Raw genomic sequence first — 16,489 nt, forward strand, 5'->3', positions numbered from 1 at the left:
TGCTAGAAAGTATGAAAGGATGGGACTAGACTGACAAGACAAGTTTCTAGGCGGATTTGTGTCATGCTTCCCTGGAGAATAATATATACTCTGTCAAAAAAGAAACGCATAGGCGAAATATTCATGAAATTATCTCTTTAATACAAAGTGGCATAATTTCGTTATTTGTGATCGTATCAGTCAAATTTGACATGAACATGTGACAATGTTCTTTTTATGGACTGACGACAGCGTCACACGAGACGCTGAAATCAGTACCTTGTGTGGCTAGCAGCAGCAGCAATAATCACTCAGCGACATCTCCTTGGCATAGACTGAATAAGTCTCTGAATCCGGGCACGTGGAATCCTAGCCCATTCTTCCTGCAGTACATGTCATAGTTGCGGAAGCGTCTGAGGCTCCGGGTCCAGTTCGTCCCATAGATGTTCAATGGGGTTGAGATCTGGCGATCTTGATGGCCATGGCAGCACATTAATGTTCTCATTTTGTTGGAAATCCATTGTTACACGTGCCGTATGCGGCCTGGCATTGTCCTGCTGAAAGAGTTCTCTCTGTCGATCCAAAATGGGAAGCATGTGACGGCGAAGAATTTCATCCCGGTAGCGTACAGCTGTCAGGTTGCCTCGTACGAACACAAGTTCACTTCTGCCGGTGTATGAGATGGCTCCCCACATCATGACACTCCCTCCACCGAATCTGTCAACTTGGGCGACGCAGTTGTTGGCAAAACGTTCATTGCGGCGTCTGTAAACACGTTGTCGTCCATCACGTCGCTGTAGAAGGAAACGTGACTCGTCGCTGAACCAAACTCGCCGCCAGTTTTCCAAGTTCCACAGGGTTGTACTTTCGTGCACCAGTGAACACGTAAATGTCGATGTTAGCGTCGCAGGACGGTGCCAACATACGGTCTCCTAGCCCGTAAACCAGCTTCTCGAAGTCGGTTCCGAATGGTTTGTGTAGACACCCTTCTCAAACCAGGTATGCGTCCAGCAGTGTTCGTTGACGCAAGTGCAGAACCCGGATGTAGTGATCTTGTGCTGCAGTTGTTATGCGAGGTCTTCTACTTTTGAGCCGGTCTTCAGCTGATTGAAACTGCTGGTACTTGTCCCAGAGACGTGAAATGGTGCTCTGATGGACGTTCGTGTGGCGTGCGACTGCTGACTGCAATTCACCTAACTGAAGGCGGCCTATTGCAATGTTTCGATTTGGCAGGTTTAGTCTTGGTATGTGCTATCCTGTCTATGGGATGGTGCATATAAAAGATCCCTTGCTGCCAATTGAAAAGAGTAGCCCATGAAGTGGCGACAGGGGATTTCCTCCTTCAATATCTGTGTGGTCCTTAACCATATGTCTGACGCCATATAACCGTAAATGAAATGTGTTGAGTGCATCGTTAAATAAAACATTTCTTTCTTTCTTTCCCTATCACCTATGCGTTTCTTTTTTGACAGAGTATATATTTCAATTCGCTTTGAGCAGAATAATTTTTACCCTCCTCCCCTCTCCAAAAAACAAAAACAAAACAAAAAGAATCACACACACGTATCTGCGGGAAATGAACCATGAAGGCCTATTCTATACATATATTTGGACGTCACCCATCCAGTAAGGCCAGTACGGGAACCGTTGCTTTTCCGGTTGTTCAGACAACTAATATATTCAATAATGCACCATTTCGAACACATTTCACGAAATGCACGTGCAGTTCAGTTCAGGTTACAACTTCAAGAATTGTGTACATACAACGCAAACAATGTCAACAATATAACAAAGTTATCCATTTAGAAATATGGTGTACATAGGTAACATGACATAATATGTAACTGTCCCGTACCGCGACCGTAAACAAAATGTACGGTAGACCTACATTAGTGTGGGGTAAATCTAGTGGTCGAATTGTCTAAAAATTTTGGCAAAAGTTATTTTTGATTTTTGACTGGACGAATTGTCTCAGTTCATCACTTTTTGAATTTTTGATGGACGGATCATCCATAACGCTTTAATTGTTGAGTTAAAATTATTGCTAATAAAGTGATCATGAATACTTTACAAATAATCTACTGCCCACCTTTTCCCCTTGAGTTCGGTGTTTAGACGCACCCTATTTCCGTCCGTATTTTTAAAACACCGACCAAAGTTAGTCATGTGATCGTTCAAAATGGCTGCGCCCATCAATTTACACAGATATTACAACACAAATGTATGCACAAATATTTGATTTATAACAACTCCTTCGAATGAGTTTTAGTTTTACTGTATGTAAATAGAAACATGGATTCTAATAGTATGGTTTTACGCAGTTCTTCATATAATAAGGAAAAAGAGCATGCTGAATCGGTTAAATTGTTGTTCAAGTTCTTCAGCAACAACCTTCTTTTGTGTCAGTGGGAATCAGCCCGCGCTTGTGTTGAGCAACTACAAAAAGAAGGTTCCATCATTGGTCTTGATATCTATAATATTTTGGAAAATGTGGCTACATATCCATTTTGTCAAAGGTAAGTTAAACTTACAACCTTTATGTCACATGTGTAAAAGGCACAGATAAAACTATTGTTGTGTGATGGCAGTCATGTTTGTTTATTATTATTATTATTATTATTGTGTTGAACAATGCATGTCAACTCATGTAAAATACAGAATTCTTTCTGAGGAACTGGCAGTCTGGCATTTGCAGGGCACAAACTTAACAATGACACCGACAGCATTTACTGTCACTGAGATAGAATGTGCTGTGGGTCGGGAGCATCGGGATGCAGTCGATTCGTCCACTGGACAATTCGTCCACTGAAAATTCGTCCACTGAGGAACTCGAGACGATTCGTCCACTACAAAAAATCAGTTCCGGACGATTCGTCCACTGAGTTTTTATTTCCCCAGTACATTTCGTCCACGGACTAAATAATGTGTACTACATGTACGTGGGGGCTAAATAAATTTTTGTTTTTTTTGGAGGATAGGGGTAAACCGTCATCATTAAATTGGAATTAAAAACAACAAGTTTTTATTTTATTTCGAGGTTATTAGGCATATGGGGATAACATGTGATTTACGCCATTGAAGGAGAACATGACAGCGGGGGGGGGGGGGGGGGTAATAAAGTCTTCCACATCGTGACATGTGAGATCATGTACTGAGCGAGTGGACGAATCGTCCACATGATAATGAATACAGTCAGTTAATAAAAACTGGATATTAATGTTGAATTCTAACTCTATTTTACTTTTTTGGTTATAGTATACCATAAAATAATGTTAAGAAATGATTACAATGTCAAAGAAATAACTATTAATATGTTTGAAAAAAATGCAGTAATCGAGTGGACGAACTCGAGGTGGACAAATTGTCCGGTGGACGAACCGTCTGGAAAGCAGAGCATCACCGATGGCACTGGCAGTTTTGTGCTGCTGGATAAAAATTACTACCATTGGTAAAACTCTTCAACGACAGCAAAATTAATATATCTGGTGTACATTATCTTCCAGTATTTAACATTTGTTCATCTAAAATATGTCCAGGCTACATGCAACAAAATAACCTTTCAAACATATAAATTTTATTTGCTGCAAAAATCAATTTTAATTTTTAAGAATTGTTTGCCATAGGCAGGCTCACAATTATTTGTTTTGTTTTGAGATATTTTATTGATAAAAAAAAGAATCAAAAGGATTGCACAACAGGCATAGCCTATATAAGTGCTCTCCTAGACAAGATGGACATTAACGAGCTACTCTCGATTCACTAATATCAAAACCTATATTAGCTCGGCCATTTACCTTTCGACCGACCGTTAAAAATTGCGCCAAATTCCCTCAATCAAAATTGCGCACCCTTTTCTCTTTGGCATTTAACTGCTCCATTCAAATTCCATAGCACCACCACCACCCCCACCCACCTGCTACCGATTTGATCGGGCTGCTGGTGCTCCCTTGCACCTGTCAGTGCAGGCAGTCTCTCCTCTCCCCTCCCCCCACCTTTCCTGTCATGGACGGATGAGCCGGCTCTTGTGCCCACGACAGGTGTGCGCTACAACAGCTTGTTCTGAATGTGCACGTAAAACCCTATGACATGACATGACAAGATGGACATCAGGGCTTGCGGTGAACTCGTATGGAAAACTTACTCGTATGGGGGAACATGCAGTGAACTCGTATGGAAAACCACAAGTGAACTCGATGGAAGACTTACTTGTATGGGGGGAAAATGCAGTGAACTCGTATGGAAATTACAAACTGATATATCCAATACTGTATACTATATAGCAACTTCAAGAACTTGTGTGTAGTTTTTATGCAGAGTTCGACAAATCCCCTAGCCTGCTATTTATTATTCATTGGATGCTTGTTACAGAATAAATTAAACATGATTGAACATACTTTGAACATACGGGTGACACGAAAATAGGTGACTGTCGTTGACACACAAACTACGGTTGACACGCAAATAGTTGACTGATGGTGACATAAATAAGAAGCATGTATACAAAACAAGTGTGAAAATACATATTTAAGAGAAATATAAAAGTATATGTGCATATCCATACATCCCCATATGAGTTCACCGTTATTTTTTACATACGAGGTCGTTTTCCATACAAGTTTTCCGTTCATACGAGTTAGTTTCCATATGAGTTCACCGCATCCCAACATCAGACAATATTCATAATCATATATATATAACATAATAACAATGTCCAATGGCATAAAATATTGAACATAATTAATATTTTTTAATATATAGTAATAAAAGGTAGAGAGTAAATAGAATAGAAATAGGATAGTCAAGAAAAAATATGATATTAATGATCCTATTGTTGGAGCTAACCGTATAAAAAGTTATATGGGGCAGTAAAATCAGAATAATAATTTGGTTCAACTCGAATCTCTTTCTTTCAGCTATATATTTATGTACTGCTTTAAAAATTATCTTGTTTTCTTCAATTGGTAGGTTTATTGACCCGGATAGTAGTAGATCAATGTCTAAGATATCACAATTGATGCCAGTGGGCCATTTCACCCAAGTCATTGTGGGTTTTTTAAATGCTGTGGTTGACAAATTATTAATTTCGAGCCCTGCATATTTGAGTTGAAGCCTGAAGGAATGGACTGGAATGAACCGTTTGATTTTGACAGTCCGAGTACTCTGTCATTCAAGAATTAGATAGGCATTTGGATGGTTATAATTACTCTCTTTTGATGGTATCAGGTCGTTTCGGACCATTTGCATGTTCGGCCCCAGACATTTCAGCCCCATATATACAATATTTAATCTTAATCTTAATCTTAATTAATTATTAATTATTAATTGTGGGTTAAGTAAGTTATGTTTAATGTCAGTAATGTTAAGATAAATATAATGTCATGGGAAGTAAAATAATAATTGGGATATAAGCATGTTAATTAATACCTACCAAAGAAACATTTCTTTTTAATTTCTAATGTAGTAAAATGGCCCCCTAATATGAATTGTATGCTTACACATGTACAGTCTTTTTACACTTAAACACACGCAAGCACACACACTACTTTGTCAAAAATCAATTGATAATTAATAGCACAAATCATTGCACACAAAGTAACAATATCTAAAATAAACAACGAAACAATCATTGATTACATAGTTTCATTTAATCAAACACAAATCGAGATGTGACCAGGGCCGAAATTGACTGGGGCCAAACATGTACCAGGGCCGAAACATCTCAAAAGCTTTTAACTACCACCAAGTGATTTGGTAAAATGCATACGATAGGTGCTGTTGGGTTTCTTCCTGTAGTGTATGTATTAGTGATTGAAATGTGAAATATTTGTTATCACTAAACTCAAAACAAATTTCATTTAATATTTAGGGTGAATTTCCTATTTTACTAATTTGATGTCTTTGTACAAGTGTAATATTGTTAAATTTACTGTATTTAAGGCCTATTGCTACAATATTTGTTGTGGAAAACCGTACAGAAAGTCAGAACCCTACTGTCTGCATGAAAAAGACAGTAGCCATGCCCCAGTTATGAAATGGTGTAGATAAACAAGGGTCCAATATAGCTGGAAAGACGTATTTATCATGAAAGTCATTGGAATGAAAGCATAATAGTCTGTTACTAAATTGATAGAAATTTACAGAATGAAACACTTTTTATCTTCGGAAGTATTTCAGCCTAATTGCAGATTATAGTAGGGACGGGACTATTCATTTATTTTATTTTCAATTGAGTTTTTGATTCTGGTATTTGGCCTATGCGTGGTTCGATTTATTCCTGATACTTTCTACCATGCAGTATGCCAGCTATCACACATGCATGTAATAAACTGTTCTAAGAGCTACAAAGTATTTTTTTTAATGCTGTAAATAAGTGTAGATCATAAAAGAAAAACTAAAGTCCTGACAAAATTATGTCTTAACTAGAATACAAAAATATCATTTTCACCATTTTACCATGTCTTAATCGCTTATTGGTTCTGGGATTGCCCATGGATGCAAACGTGTCACCTGTAGAGGAATCAAGTGCAGTAATTGGTAAAATAACAAAATTAAAACACCCTCGGCGGGACTCACACTGAAATGAATTTTGGTTTAGCCAGTTTTCATATTCATGTAGTATTCCTTGGAAATTGTTAACATGTGGTTTTAATGTGCACATTCAAAAGAAGCTGTTGTAGCACACACCTGTCATGGGCGCAGGTGTCAACTTTTGCCGGCTTGTTTGTCCAGGACAGGAATGGACAGGCTGAGTTCTGCCTCTGATGTAAACTTTAAAAATGTTTGACAATTGGTAAGTCAAGATTCCATTTGTGACATAATGAAATGTCACAGAAATAACAATTCAATAGGGTGGTGTTTGATTATTTAGTTTTAACTGATATCACCTGTTATTTGGTCCCAGTGGTAAAGGGCTCACTTGATGTGCAATCAGTTTGGGATCAATCCCCGTCAATGGGCCCATTGGGCTATTTCTCACTCTAGCCAGTGCACCACGACTGGTATATCAAAGGCTGTGGTATGTCCTATCCTGTCTATGAGATGGTGCATACATAAAAGATCCCTTGCTGCTAATCGGAAAGAGTAGCCTATGAAGTGGCGACAGCGGGTTTCCTCCCTCAATATCTGTGTGGTCCTTAACCATATGTCCAACACCATATAAGCGTAAATATAATGTGTTGAGTGCGTTGTAAAACATTTCTTTCTTTCTTTTTTTATTTGTGACACAATGAAATGTCACAGAAATAATGATTGAATAGGGTGGTGTTTGATTATTTAGTTTTAACTGCTATCACCTGTTATTTAGATTGACATTAACACAACTGATACATGTCATTGTTTTACAGTGTGGGATCATCAACAGTTGCCTCCCCTGCTCATCTGTCATGGTTATGTCTGTTGGAATGTGATCGATTGCAAAATGAAAATATTTCTGAGGTTTATATGTTTTCTATTTTTAATTAGTAAAATAACACATCGCATTAATATGAATTAATCTTTGAAGTTTTGGTATTTATTTTAAAGATAATAAATAATGTTAAAGTTGTCAGAAAGAATTGTCTATAATTCTTTAAATAAAAGTCAGCATTAATTAAATAATTTAATTAGTGAATTTCTTAATGATAGTGAATGATACTAAAAAATAATTTTTGGCATATTATATCATAATTCATATTATTTAGAATGACTACACCTAACAGATTTAATTAAAATTTTTAATTTTGTCTCTTGTGTTAACATGATAATTTTAAACGTTATTCATTTTCATTTTACTTGCAGGACAGACATGCTGCCTTTGCTGAAGTAGATTTTCGACTCTTACTTTATGAAGCTTGTGGCAAAACTGATGCTGCTGTTATAAAGGTAGAAATTGAGGAAAAAGCAAAATGACTCCACTCTCCCCCTTTTTTTTCTTTTTTTTTTTTTCTTTTTTTTTTGATAAACAATAAAATAAAGCAGGTGTGTGTGCTGATGAAGTGTTTGGGTGTCAATTCTCCCACCTGCTTTAAATTTTTGTTCTTTTTTTAATTCAAGGGTGACCTGGCCCATCGTAAAAACTGATGCACCTCAGTCTAAACCTCTCCCATACACAATTTCTTGCTCACACACCTGTAAAGTATATATAAATTGTAATATTAATAGTTTTTTTTGCTTGATATTGTCTTAGATCATGGCTACAATAGAAGTTAGTGTGGATAAAAGGATAACAATGCATTTGTCGGTTTATGTTAACTAGTGTATTTTATTTTTTAAATACCAGTAATACATTTTCGGAGTGAACAAAAGGCCAGTCTGCTAACCTAAAACATAGTGATGCCTAACTGATCTACAACTCTGTAATAGTGCACTTTTATTTTCCATACATTTGATGTTATATATCTCTATTCAGTTGTAAAATATCATGCTACATAGCAGAAATAATCAATATTCTGGAGGACTAGTAATTGTTTTAGGCACCAATGTAGACAGGCACATTAAACATTTTCTTTTTGATCAACCACTCATTTTCTTTCTAGGAACTGTTTCAAAACTTCGTTCAGAAACATTCTTCTGGGGTGCACCACAAGTCATCGGAACAGTCACTATCAAAGGTAGCTCTGGCAGTCCTAAAGCAGACCCTTGATACCAATGCTACCCTCGGCCATTCTCTGATCACCTCTCTTATGCAACTTGACTCTGAGTCAAAAGACAATGAAAACCTACAGTCCCTGTACCTTCAGTGCCTTGCTGCCATCTTGGACAACTTCCCAAAGGCAGCTACAGATGCGACAAAGTCAAACCAGTTCTGTAATAAAGTGTACCTGCTGTTAGGAATGTATGATCCTGTGCCATACTGGAACTACATTCAGCTCAGACAGTTGTTCTCACGTCTGCTGGATCTGTTACGGTCAGGCAGAACTGATCTCGGCAAGGACAAGATTCTGTCTGTTCTTGTCGGCCGGAGGAACAGTTATTTGATTGATGAGTTCACCAAACTGGAGCTTGAGCTGACAGGAAGTAAAGTGGAAGCAAACAAAGACAGGACTGGTCAGGGTGATGCTGGTGGGTTGACAAATGACCAACAGTTTCTGCTAGTGCTGTGTCAGAATCTGGATCGTGATGTCTTCTGGAGGAAGATGCTTCAGATGTCTGTAAGGCTGAAGAAGCACATTCTCGAGATGGTATTGGTAAGGAAGGGCTTTATTTTTAAAAATTAATTAATATGTTTGAAACAATTTTGCAATATAGGAATATATGACAGAAGGATTTTACCAAATGTTTCTTTGGCTTGTAAACTGAATTTGAAGTGTTAACAGTCTAAGACAGTCTTCGCCAGAAAAGGCGAATGATCACCCTCACTACCCTCCACACTTGCTTGGGAAGGTTTTAGGAGAGCTGCTAATTGATTGTCTTGCAGCAAAAAAAAATTGAATTTGTTTTATGTGATTACATAAATGTTATCTGGCACTATTTCAGGAGAGTGCTTTTCAGCTTTCCGTAATTTTGCCCATGACAAAGACTGTTTTAGGTGCGATGTGTCACAGGATTGGTCTTCCATTGTGTGTATTGTCACCAACATTGAATGTATTGTGGAGAGGTCTTAGTAAGATGAAACAAAAAAAAAAAAACATCTTTTTTTTTTAAATGCAATAAAATATTTTATCAATCCTCAATTTTATCAAACCAATGCTCCATGAATGGTACATCAAAGGCAATGGTATGTCTGTCCTGTCTATAAAAAATCACTAAAAAAGATCCATTGCTGGGTTTTTTAGTATCCCCTATAATGGCAAAAAGTTTCATCTGCCTCAAGCAAATAATAAAACCCCCACATATTTTCGACACCAAATAGTTTAAAATGTGCTGAGGTGTCATCACACAAATATTCCTTTCCTTTGAAACAATTATCTTGCAGATAGATTTGTAATGATTTAGTATTGATTACATATTATGTTTTTTATCCTATAGGACACAAGTCTTTGTCTCATTCGTCATGAGAGGTTTGAAGAGCTCCATGAACTACTGCTTCCTGTAGAGTTACATCCCTTGAAAGCTGTCATTCTGCTTCTTGGTTGGTCACACTGCAAGACGTCCACTGTTGCCAGGAAACTGCTTGATGTTTTATGGGATAAAAAGGTCATAGATGTACCAAATTATGTATATATCAGTGGGCATAGAGGGGCAAAGAGGGGTATAATTTGATAGGTATTACAAGTGTTTGAAGCATTTCAGAAGGAAAAAAGACTTTAAAAGTTTTATAATGTTATGTTGTTCGTCAAATATTTTGAATGTACCTATTTCAACCACTGAGCCACAAATAATTTTTTCATTGACTAATGAAATGTACTTGAAAACATGTACTTTTTTTCCAGTTTTTAAAAGTAAAATATTTATTATTTAGTAAGCTTGTTTTTTAGTATGTAAATATGTATGGAATGTATTCATCCTTTTTGTAAGGTGAAATTTCAAATATTATATGTATGTTATTTGCAGGCAGTCTCTCACCATCCAGCACTGACGGCTGGTTGTCGAAAGTTAGCATACCAGATTGATTTGATTCAGTGGTGCCTCGACAAAGCAAGGTATAGACCTGTGAAATAAAATATTTGCTTAGTCTGACATCTTTATAGTTTATCAAACTGCTTACAGGCGTATGTGTTTGTGCTTCATTTCTAAGTGTAAAAAAAAGAGAAAAAAGTAATGATAATATTAATCATTTGTTTTTAAAACTAAACATTTTAATGGTAACACACAGGGTATTTTCTCAAGTACATTTTTTTGTAGCACTTAAATTCATGTACATTATTTCTATGTATTTAGGCTTACACAAAGCAAGAATTTAGTTTTTTTAAATTATTGTCGCAGACCTTTGTTATAGTCAAGTATAGCACTTCATAGTTTAAATTATTAAGTATAACACTTCATGATTTAAATTATTAAGTATAACACTTCTTGGTTTAAATTGTTGCTGCTTACCTTTGTTATAGTCAAGTATAACACTTCATGGTTTAAATTATTGCTGCAGACCTTTGTTATAGTCAAGTATAACACTTCATGGTTTAAATTATTAAGTATAACACTTTGTGGTTTAAATTATTAAGTATAACACTTCGTGGTTTAAATTATTAAGTATAACACTTCTTGGTTTAAATTATTATTGTAGGCCTTTGTTATAGTCAAGTATAACACTTCATAGTTTAAATTATTAAGTATAACACTGCATGGTTTAAATTATTTCTGCAGACCTTTGTTATAGTCAAGTATAACACTTCATGGTTTAAATTATTGCTGCAGACCTTTGTTATAGTCAAGTATAACACTTTATGGTTTAAATTATTGCTGCAGACCTTTGTTATAGTCAAGTATAACACTTCATAAATTAAATTATTGCTGCAGACCTTTGTTATAGTCAAGTATAACACTTCATGGTTTAAATTATTGCTGCAGACCTATCACACTTCATGGTTTAAATTATTAAGTATAACACTTCTTGGTTTAAATTGTTGCTGCAGACCTTTGTTATAGTCAAGTTTAAATTGTTGCTACAGACCTTTGTTATAGTCAAGTATAACACTTCATGGTTTAAATTATTGCTGCAGACCTATCACACTTCATGGTTTAAATTATTAAGTATAACACGTCTTGGTTTAAATTGTTGCTGCAGACCTTTGTTATAGTCAAGCATAACACTTCATAGTTTAAATTATTAAGTATAACACTTTATGGTTTAAATTATTATTGCAGGCCTTTGTTATAGTCAAGTATAACACTTCATAGTTTAAATTATTGCTGCAGACCTTTGTTATAGTGAAGTATAACAGTTCATGGTTTAAATTGTTGCTACAGACCTTTGTTATAGTGAAGTATAACACTTCATGGTTTAAATTGTTGCTGCAGACCTTTGTTATAGTCAAGTATAACACTTCATGGTTTAAATTATTGCTGCAGACCTATCACACTTCATGGTTTAAATTATTGCTGCAAACCTATCACACTTCATGGTTTAAATTATTGCTGCAGACCTTTGTTATAGTCAAGTATAACACTTCATGGTTTAAATTATTGCTGCAGAACTTTGTTATAGTCAAGTCTAACACTTCATGGTTTAAATTATTGCTGCAGACCTATCACACTTCATGGTTTAAATTATTGCTGCAGACCTATCACACTTCATGGTTTAAATTATTGCTGCAGACCTTTGTTATAGTCAAGTATAACACTTCATGGTTTAAATTATTGCTGCAGACCTTTGTTATAGTCAAGTATAACACTTCATGGTTTAAATTATTGCTGCAGACCTTTGTTATAGTCAATTTAAATTATTGCTACAGATCTTTGTTATAGTCAAGTTTAAATTATTGCTGCAGACCTTTGTTATATAGTCAAGTATAACACTTCATGGTTTAAATATTATTGTTGCAGACCTCTGTTAGAGTCAAAAGCTTCATCTCCTGTGAATGAACAAGCCACACATTTACTTCATGGACTGGAAACCCATTCTGTGTTGTTTGTCCTGCACCAGTCTACCTCTCTGGCTTCACTGGAACCACGTGAGGTTCTCGATTTGCTGCAGAATTCAATCACCAAACAGACAGATGGTGAGCTCAGTTTATTGTTCGGCCACATATTATCATCTAAATGTTTAAAGTAATATTAGTAATAAAACATTCTTGAATTTAATTATTTTATATCCCAGGTTTCCAAACATTTTGCATGTCATTCATTTTTCATTTGCATATTAATGTTAGGACATCATTTACAAGATGGGCTATGCATACCCCAGTTGTAAAGTGCCAGCCAGTGCACCACGACTGGTATATTAAAGGCCATGGTATGTACTATCCTGTCTTTGAGATGGTGCATATAAAAGATCCATTTCTACTAATGAAAAAAATGTAGTGGGTTTCCTCTCTATGACTGTGTCAAAAATGACCGTATGTTTGACATTCAACAGCCAATGATTAATAAATCAATGTGCTCTAGTGGTGTCGTTAAACAAAACAAACTTCATTTACAAGATGATAACAGGTTACACAAAATAAAATTTGTGACCTGGAATATTTTTGGAGTGACAGTTTTAAATTGGTGATGTAAGCTGAACACAAAACCAAGGACATGCAATTGGGTAAGTAGAGAGAATACTCACTACCACCACATGGGCTACTCCTTTAATACCACCAACAAGGTATCTTTAATCATCTCATAAATGTGATATCATATACTGTTCTTAAATTTTTAACATATATTTACAGGTGGTGAGAAAAAACCCAAAAATGTCAGATTTATTATTGATGGTAGAGAACAGGAAGTAGGTGGAGCCACAAAACCTTGTGATCAACATCAGCAAATCAGCATCGAACAGGAGAGAGACACTGCAATATATCGAGGCTACTGCTGCATCAAGAACATCATGGACATCTTGAAGTTCTGTTTCGAATACTCCAACCTGAGACTCATGAATCCATTCTGTGGCAGACATCTGCCACGCACTCACCGTCTTTCAAAACTCTTCAACTCAGAGATGTCAATGAGCAGCAGTGAAGGAGAAGAAAGTGGAAGTCAGGGTGTGACCAACTTGCTCTTGCAGGACAATATTGGCAGTATCGGCGATGAGAGCTGTTTTCAGAAACTCTATGAGGAGCATGTGACTGCAAGGTTGAAAGACACCAAGGAGCACCTCAAGAAGCTACATCCTCTGACGTACAGGGTCGAGGTGATGGAAAACCTATTCTCTCTGTTGTTCGTGATGTACGAAGACATGCAGGATAGTTCCGTCATCACCGAACTCGACAGCGGGGAAGAAGGAGCTCAAACGGAGAGCAAGAGAAGTAGCCAGGATGTAATTTCAGAAGAGGAAGTTTCGCCACTCATCTGTGATGATAATTTCTTTACGTCCAGTTCTCAGGGTGACGACCAGAATGTTTCAGTGGGTGCTAATTATGATGAACCATTTGTCGAAAAACCTGTCGTATCTCAGCCTGTGATAAAACCTGTCAGCATGTCGCAAGATCAAGTGTTTTTCCATGATGATATACATGGACAGAATAATCAAAATAACAATTTATTAAGACTACCGAGGTCTAGAAAAATTTCAAGCGGTGTCACTGGAGAGAAAGGCTTGATTTCCAAATTTGGTTTTCTTGCCAATGAGTATGTTGTTAGAGATATTCTGGCCATGTTGAAAGATTCCCTGGTGGATTTGGGTGCTGTGCGATACCAGTTAATGGGAGGACAGAAAAGTGAGGTGGTGCAGAAACCAAGCGAGGCAGACGCAGATGCAGCGGTGGAGCAGTCACTGATGCAGCTGGTTAAATCGAGCATATCCCAAGATGCTTTGCAAACACGACTGACAAGACTTACTCAGTACATTCATGAAGCACAGTGGAGGTTTCAGTTGGTGTCACACGAACAGTTGCCAAGACAATCAGGCATTGTTCTTCAGAAACCTATTTTTGTGTCCAACGATGACATCTCAAATTCTAGCTTGTTAGACAGTTACCACAGCAACAAAATGAAGGGGAGTGTCAGTGATAAATGCTCAGGTTTGATACAATCCTTTATTGATTTTAGTTACCTTGGATTTCAGTAGACAGTTGCCTAAGATTCAAAGATAATCTTTCATAGATTTGTGAATCTGTATATTTCAATATTATTATCCCATTGACACCAAATGAAATATGTAAATATACACATCTTTGTCAGTTTTGCTTCAACACTTAATAAATCAACACAAATACATTTCTTTGCAGTGAGCATTATTGTATTATACACTAAAAGGATATTACTTTGAGCTTCTTAAGCTATCAATTTTAAGTTTCTCCAACCATCCTTTTCATCATTATATAGGTTTTGATGTTTACACTGTAAAGCTTGCAGATTTTTGATTGCAAATATTTTTTATTGCACAAGAACAAAAACATCAGATACATGTTTGCTTAATTATGAGGCCCTTTCTAAATATACAATACAAGTGGCTACATTATTACATAATGGTATATTTTAATATGGTATGTAAGTTTATAATGTGTTAAATTGTTTAAAGACACCACTAGAGCACATTGATTAATTAATCATCAGCTATTGGATGTCAAGTATTTGATAATTTTAACATATAGTCTTAGAGAAATCCTGCAAAATTTTTCCATTAATAGCAAGCAATCTTTTATATGCACTTTCCAACAGGCAGGATAGCACATACCATGGTTTTTTATATACCAATTTAGGGGACTGGTTGGGATGGGGGGGGAAACCCAACTTCTATGACCCAAGCATCTCAAACGAGCTTAAGGAAAGAAGCAAATTATATATAAAAGAATTTTAGAAAGAAAATGATGCATAGCTCACACATCAATGTTCATGTATTAATATTCAGTCGCACACCCTGCATTGCAAATTTTCAAATAATAATCATAATATTGTAATGATACATACTTATATTTTTAAACTTTACTTTTCAGTGTCACAGAGTGGCAAAAGATCATCAGATGCTGAGAAACACAGCCCATCACCGGATGACAATACCAGGCCACGGCGATCTTCACAGATAAGGAGTCGCTCCGAGTCACGATGTCTTTCACCGTTTGTTCACGACATGGGCATCATCCCATTAATGCTGTCTTCCCCAGACACACTGCTTGTGATGAGTCTTACCAAGGGAGGCTATGCTCAAGCCAGTCAAGTCATTAAAGTAAATGACAAAAACTGTAAATTCAATGATCAATAAGGATGTAGATTAAATCTATTTAGATTTGGTTTTCATTAATATATATATATGCAGTTGAACTTTGTCTAAACTGTGTTGAAGGGTGACTATTCATGGAGTGCTGTATAGCATGTTTCTGAATTTTGCGTAACCTGTTTTTTGTTTGCATGTTAAGTTGAAGTTATCATTTACATGGAGTTACTCAAAAAGAAAATGGGTTACGTAAATTTATTTGTTATTTGTGTGTATTCTATACATTGGTTATGTAGGGTTCAACAAACCCACTAGCTCTCAATCCCGGCTAGTGAATTTTCGGTCTTCACTAGCGGAAATATTCACCTGTATTACTATAATACATAGGACACTAGACAAAGCTTCTGCAAGGGCTAGTGACTTTCTCAAACATTTGTCAAATACTGCCTGACATATTTTCAATTCTTAGAAGCCTGTATGAGGTTTCACCCAAGGTACTGTCACTAAACAAGACTCATTTGATGCATCAAAGGGCCGAGATCACCTAAGTTGCTTTTATCGCAGAATCAAACCTCCTAGATGTACCCATTCTCTGATATGTTTTTTCATATTCTAACCAGTGTCTCCTATGGTTGGTTTATCAAAGGTTGTGGTATGTGCTGTCCTTTTTTGTTAGCAATTGCAAACAAATAATCCCTTGCTGCTAATGTTGTGGGTTTCCTCTGATGTCTAGAAATTAAATGTTTAACATTCATTAGCTATTTTTTTTAAGCAATTATCTAGAAAATGCTCCTTTTTTTTTTTAGACCGATTCAGCTCTATCGGTGTGCTTGGATGTCCTTAAACAAAACATTCCTT

General features: G+C 36.3%; 1 protein-coding gene across 1 annotated transcript in view; it reads left to right on the forward strand.

The window, feature by feature from the left end:
* Positions 1 to 2,237: 2,237 nt before the first annotated feature.
* LOC121370353 (zinc finger FYVE domain-containing protein 26-like) overlaps positions 2,238 to 16,489 on the forward strand; it is a 53,881-nt gene continuing 39,629 nt past the window's right edge. Inside the window, exons 1-9 of the mRNA XM_041495515.1 lie at positions 2,238 to 2,495; positions 7,323 to 7,413; positions 7,756 to 7,839; positions 8,493 to 9,143; positions 9,925 to 10,092; positions 10,450 to 10,538; positions 12,379 to 12,554; positions 13,209 to 14,498; positions 15,414 to 15,643. Of these exons, the coding sequence (XP_041351449.1) occupies positions 2,272 to 2,495; positions 7,323 to 7,413; positions 7,756 to 7,839; positions 8,493 to 9,143; positions 9,925 to 10,092; positions 10,450 to 10,538; positions 12,379 to 12,554; positions 13,209 to 14,498; positions 15,414 to 15,643 (3,003 nt within the window). The 5' untranslated portion in view covers positions 2,238 to 2,271. The remainder of the gene's footprint in view (positions 2,496 to 7,322; positions 7,414 to 7,755; positions 7,840 to 8,492; positions 9,144 to 9,924; positions 10,093 to 10,449; positions 10,539 to 12,378; positions 12,555 to 13,208; positions 14,499 to 15,413; positions 15,644 to 16,489) is intronic.

The sequence above is a fragment of the Gigantopelta aegis genome, chromosome 4 (genome assembly GCF_016097555.1).
Source record: "Gigantopelta aegis isolate Gae_Host chromosome 4, Gae_host_genome, whole genome shotgun sequence".
Taxonomy (NCBI): Eukaryota; Metazoa; Mollusca; class Gastropoda; order Neomphalida; family Peltospiridae; genus Gigantopelta; species Gigantopelta aegis.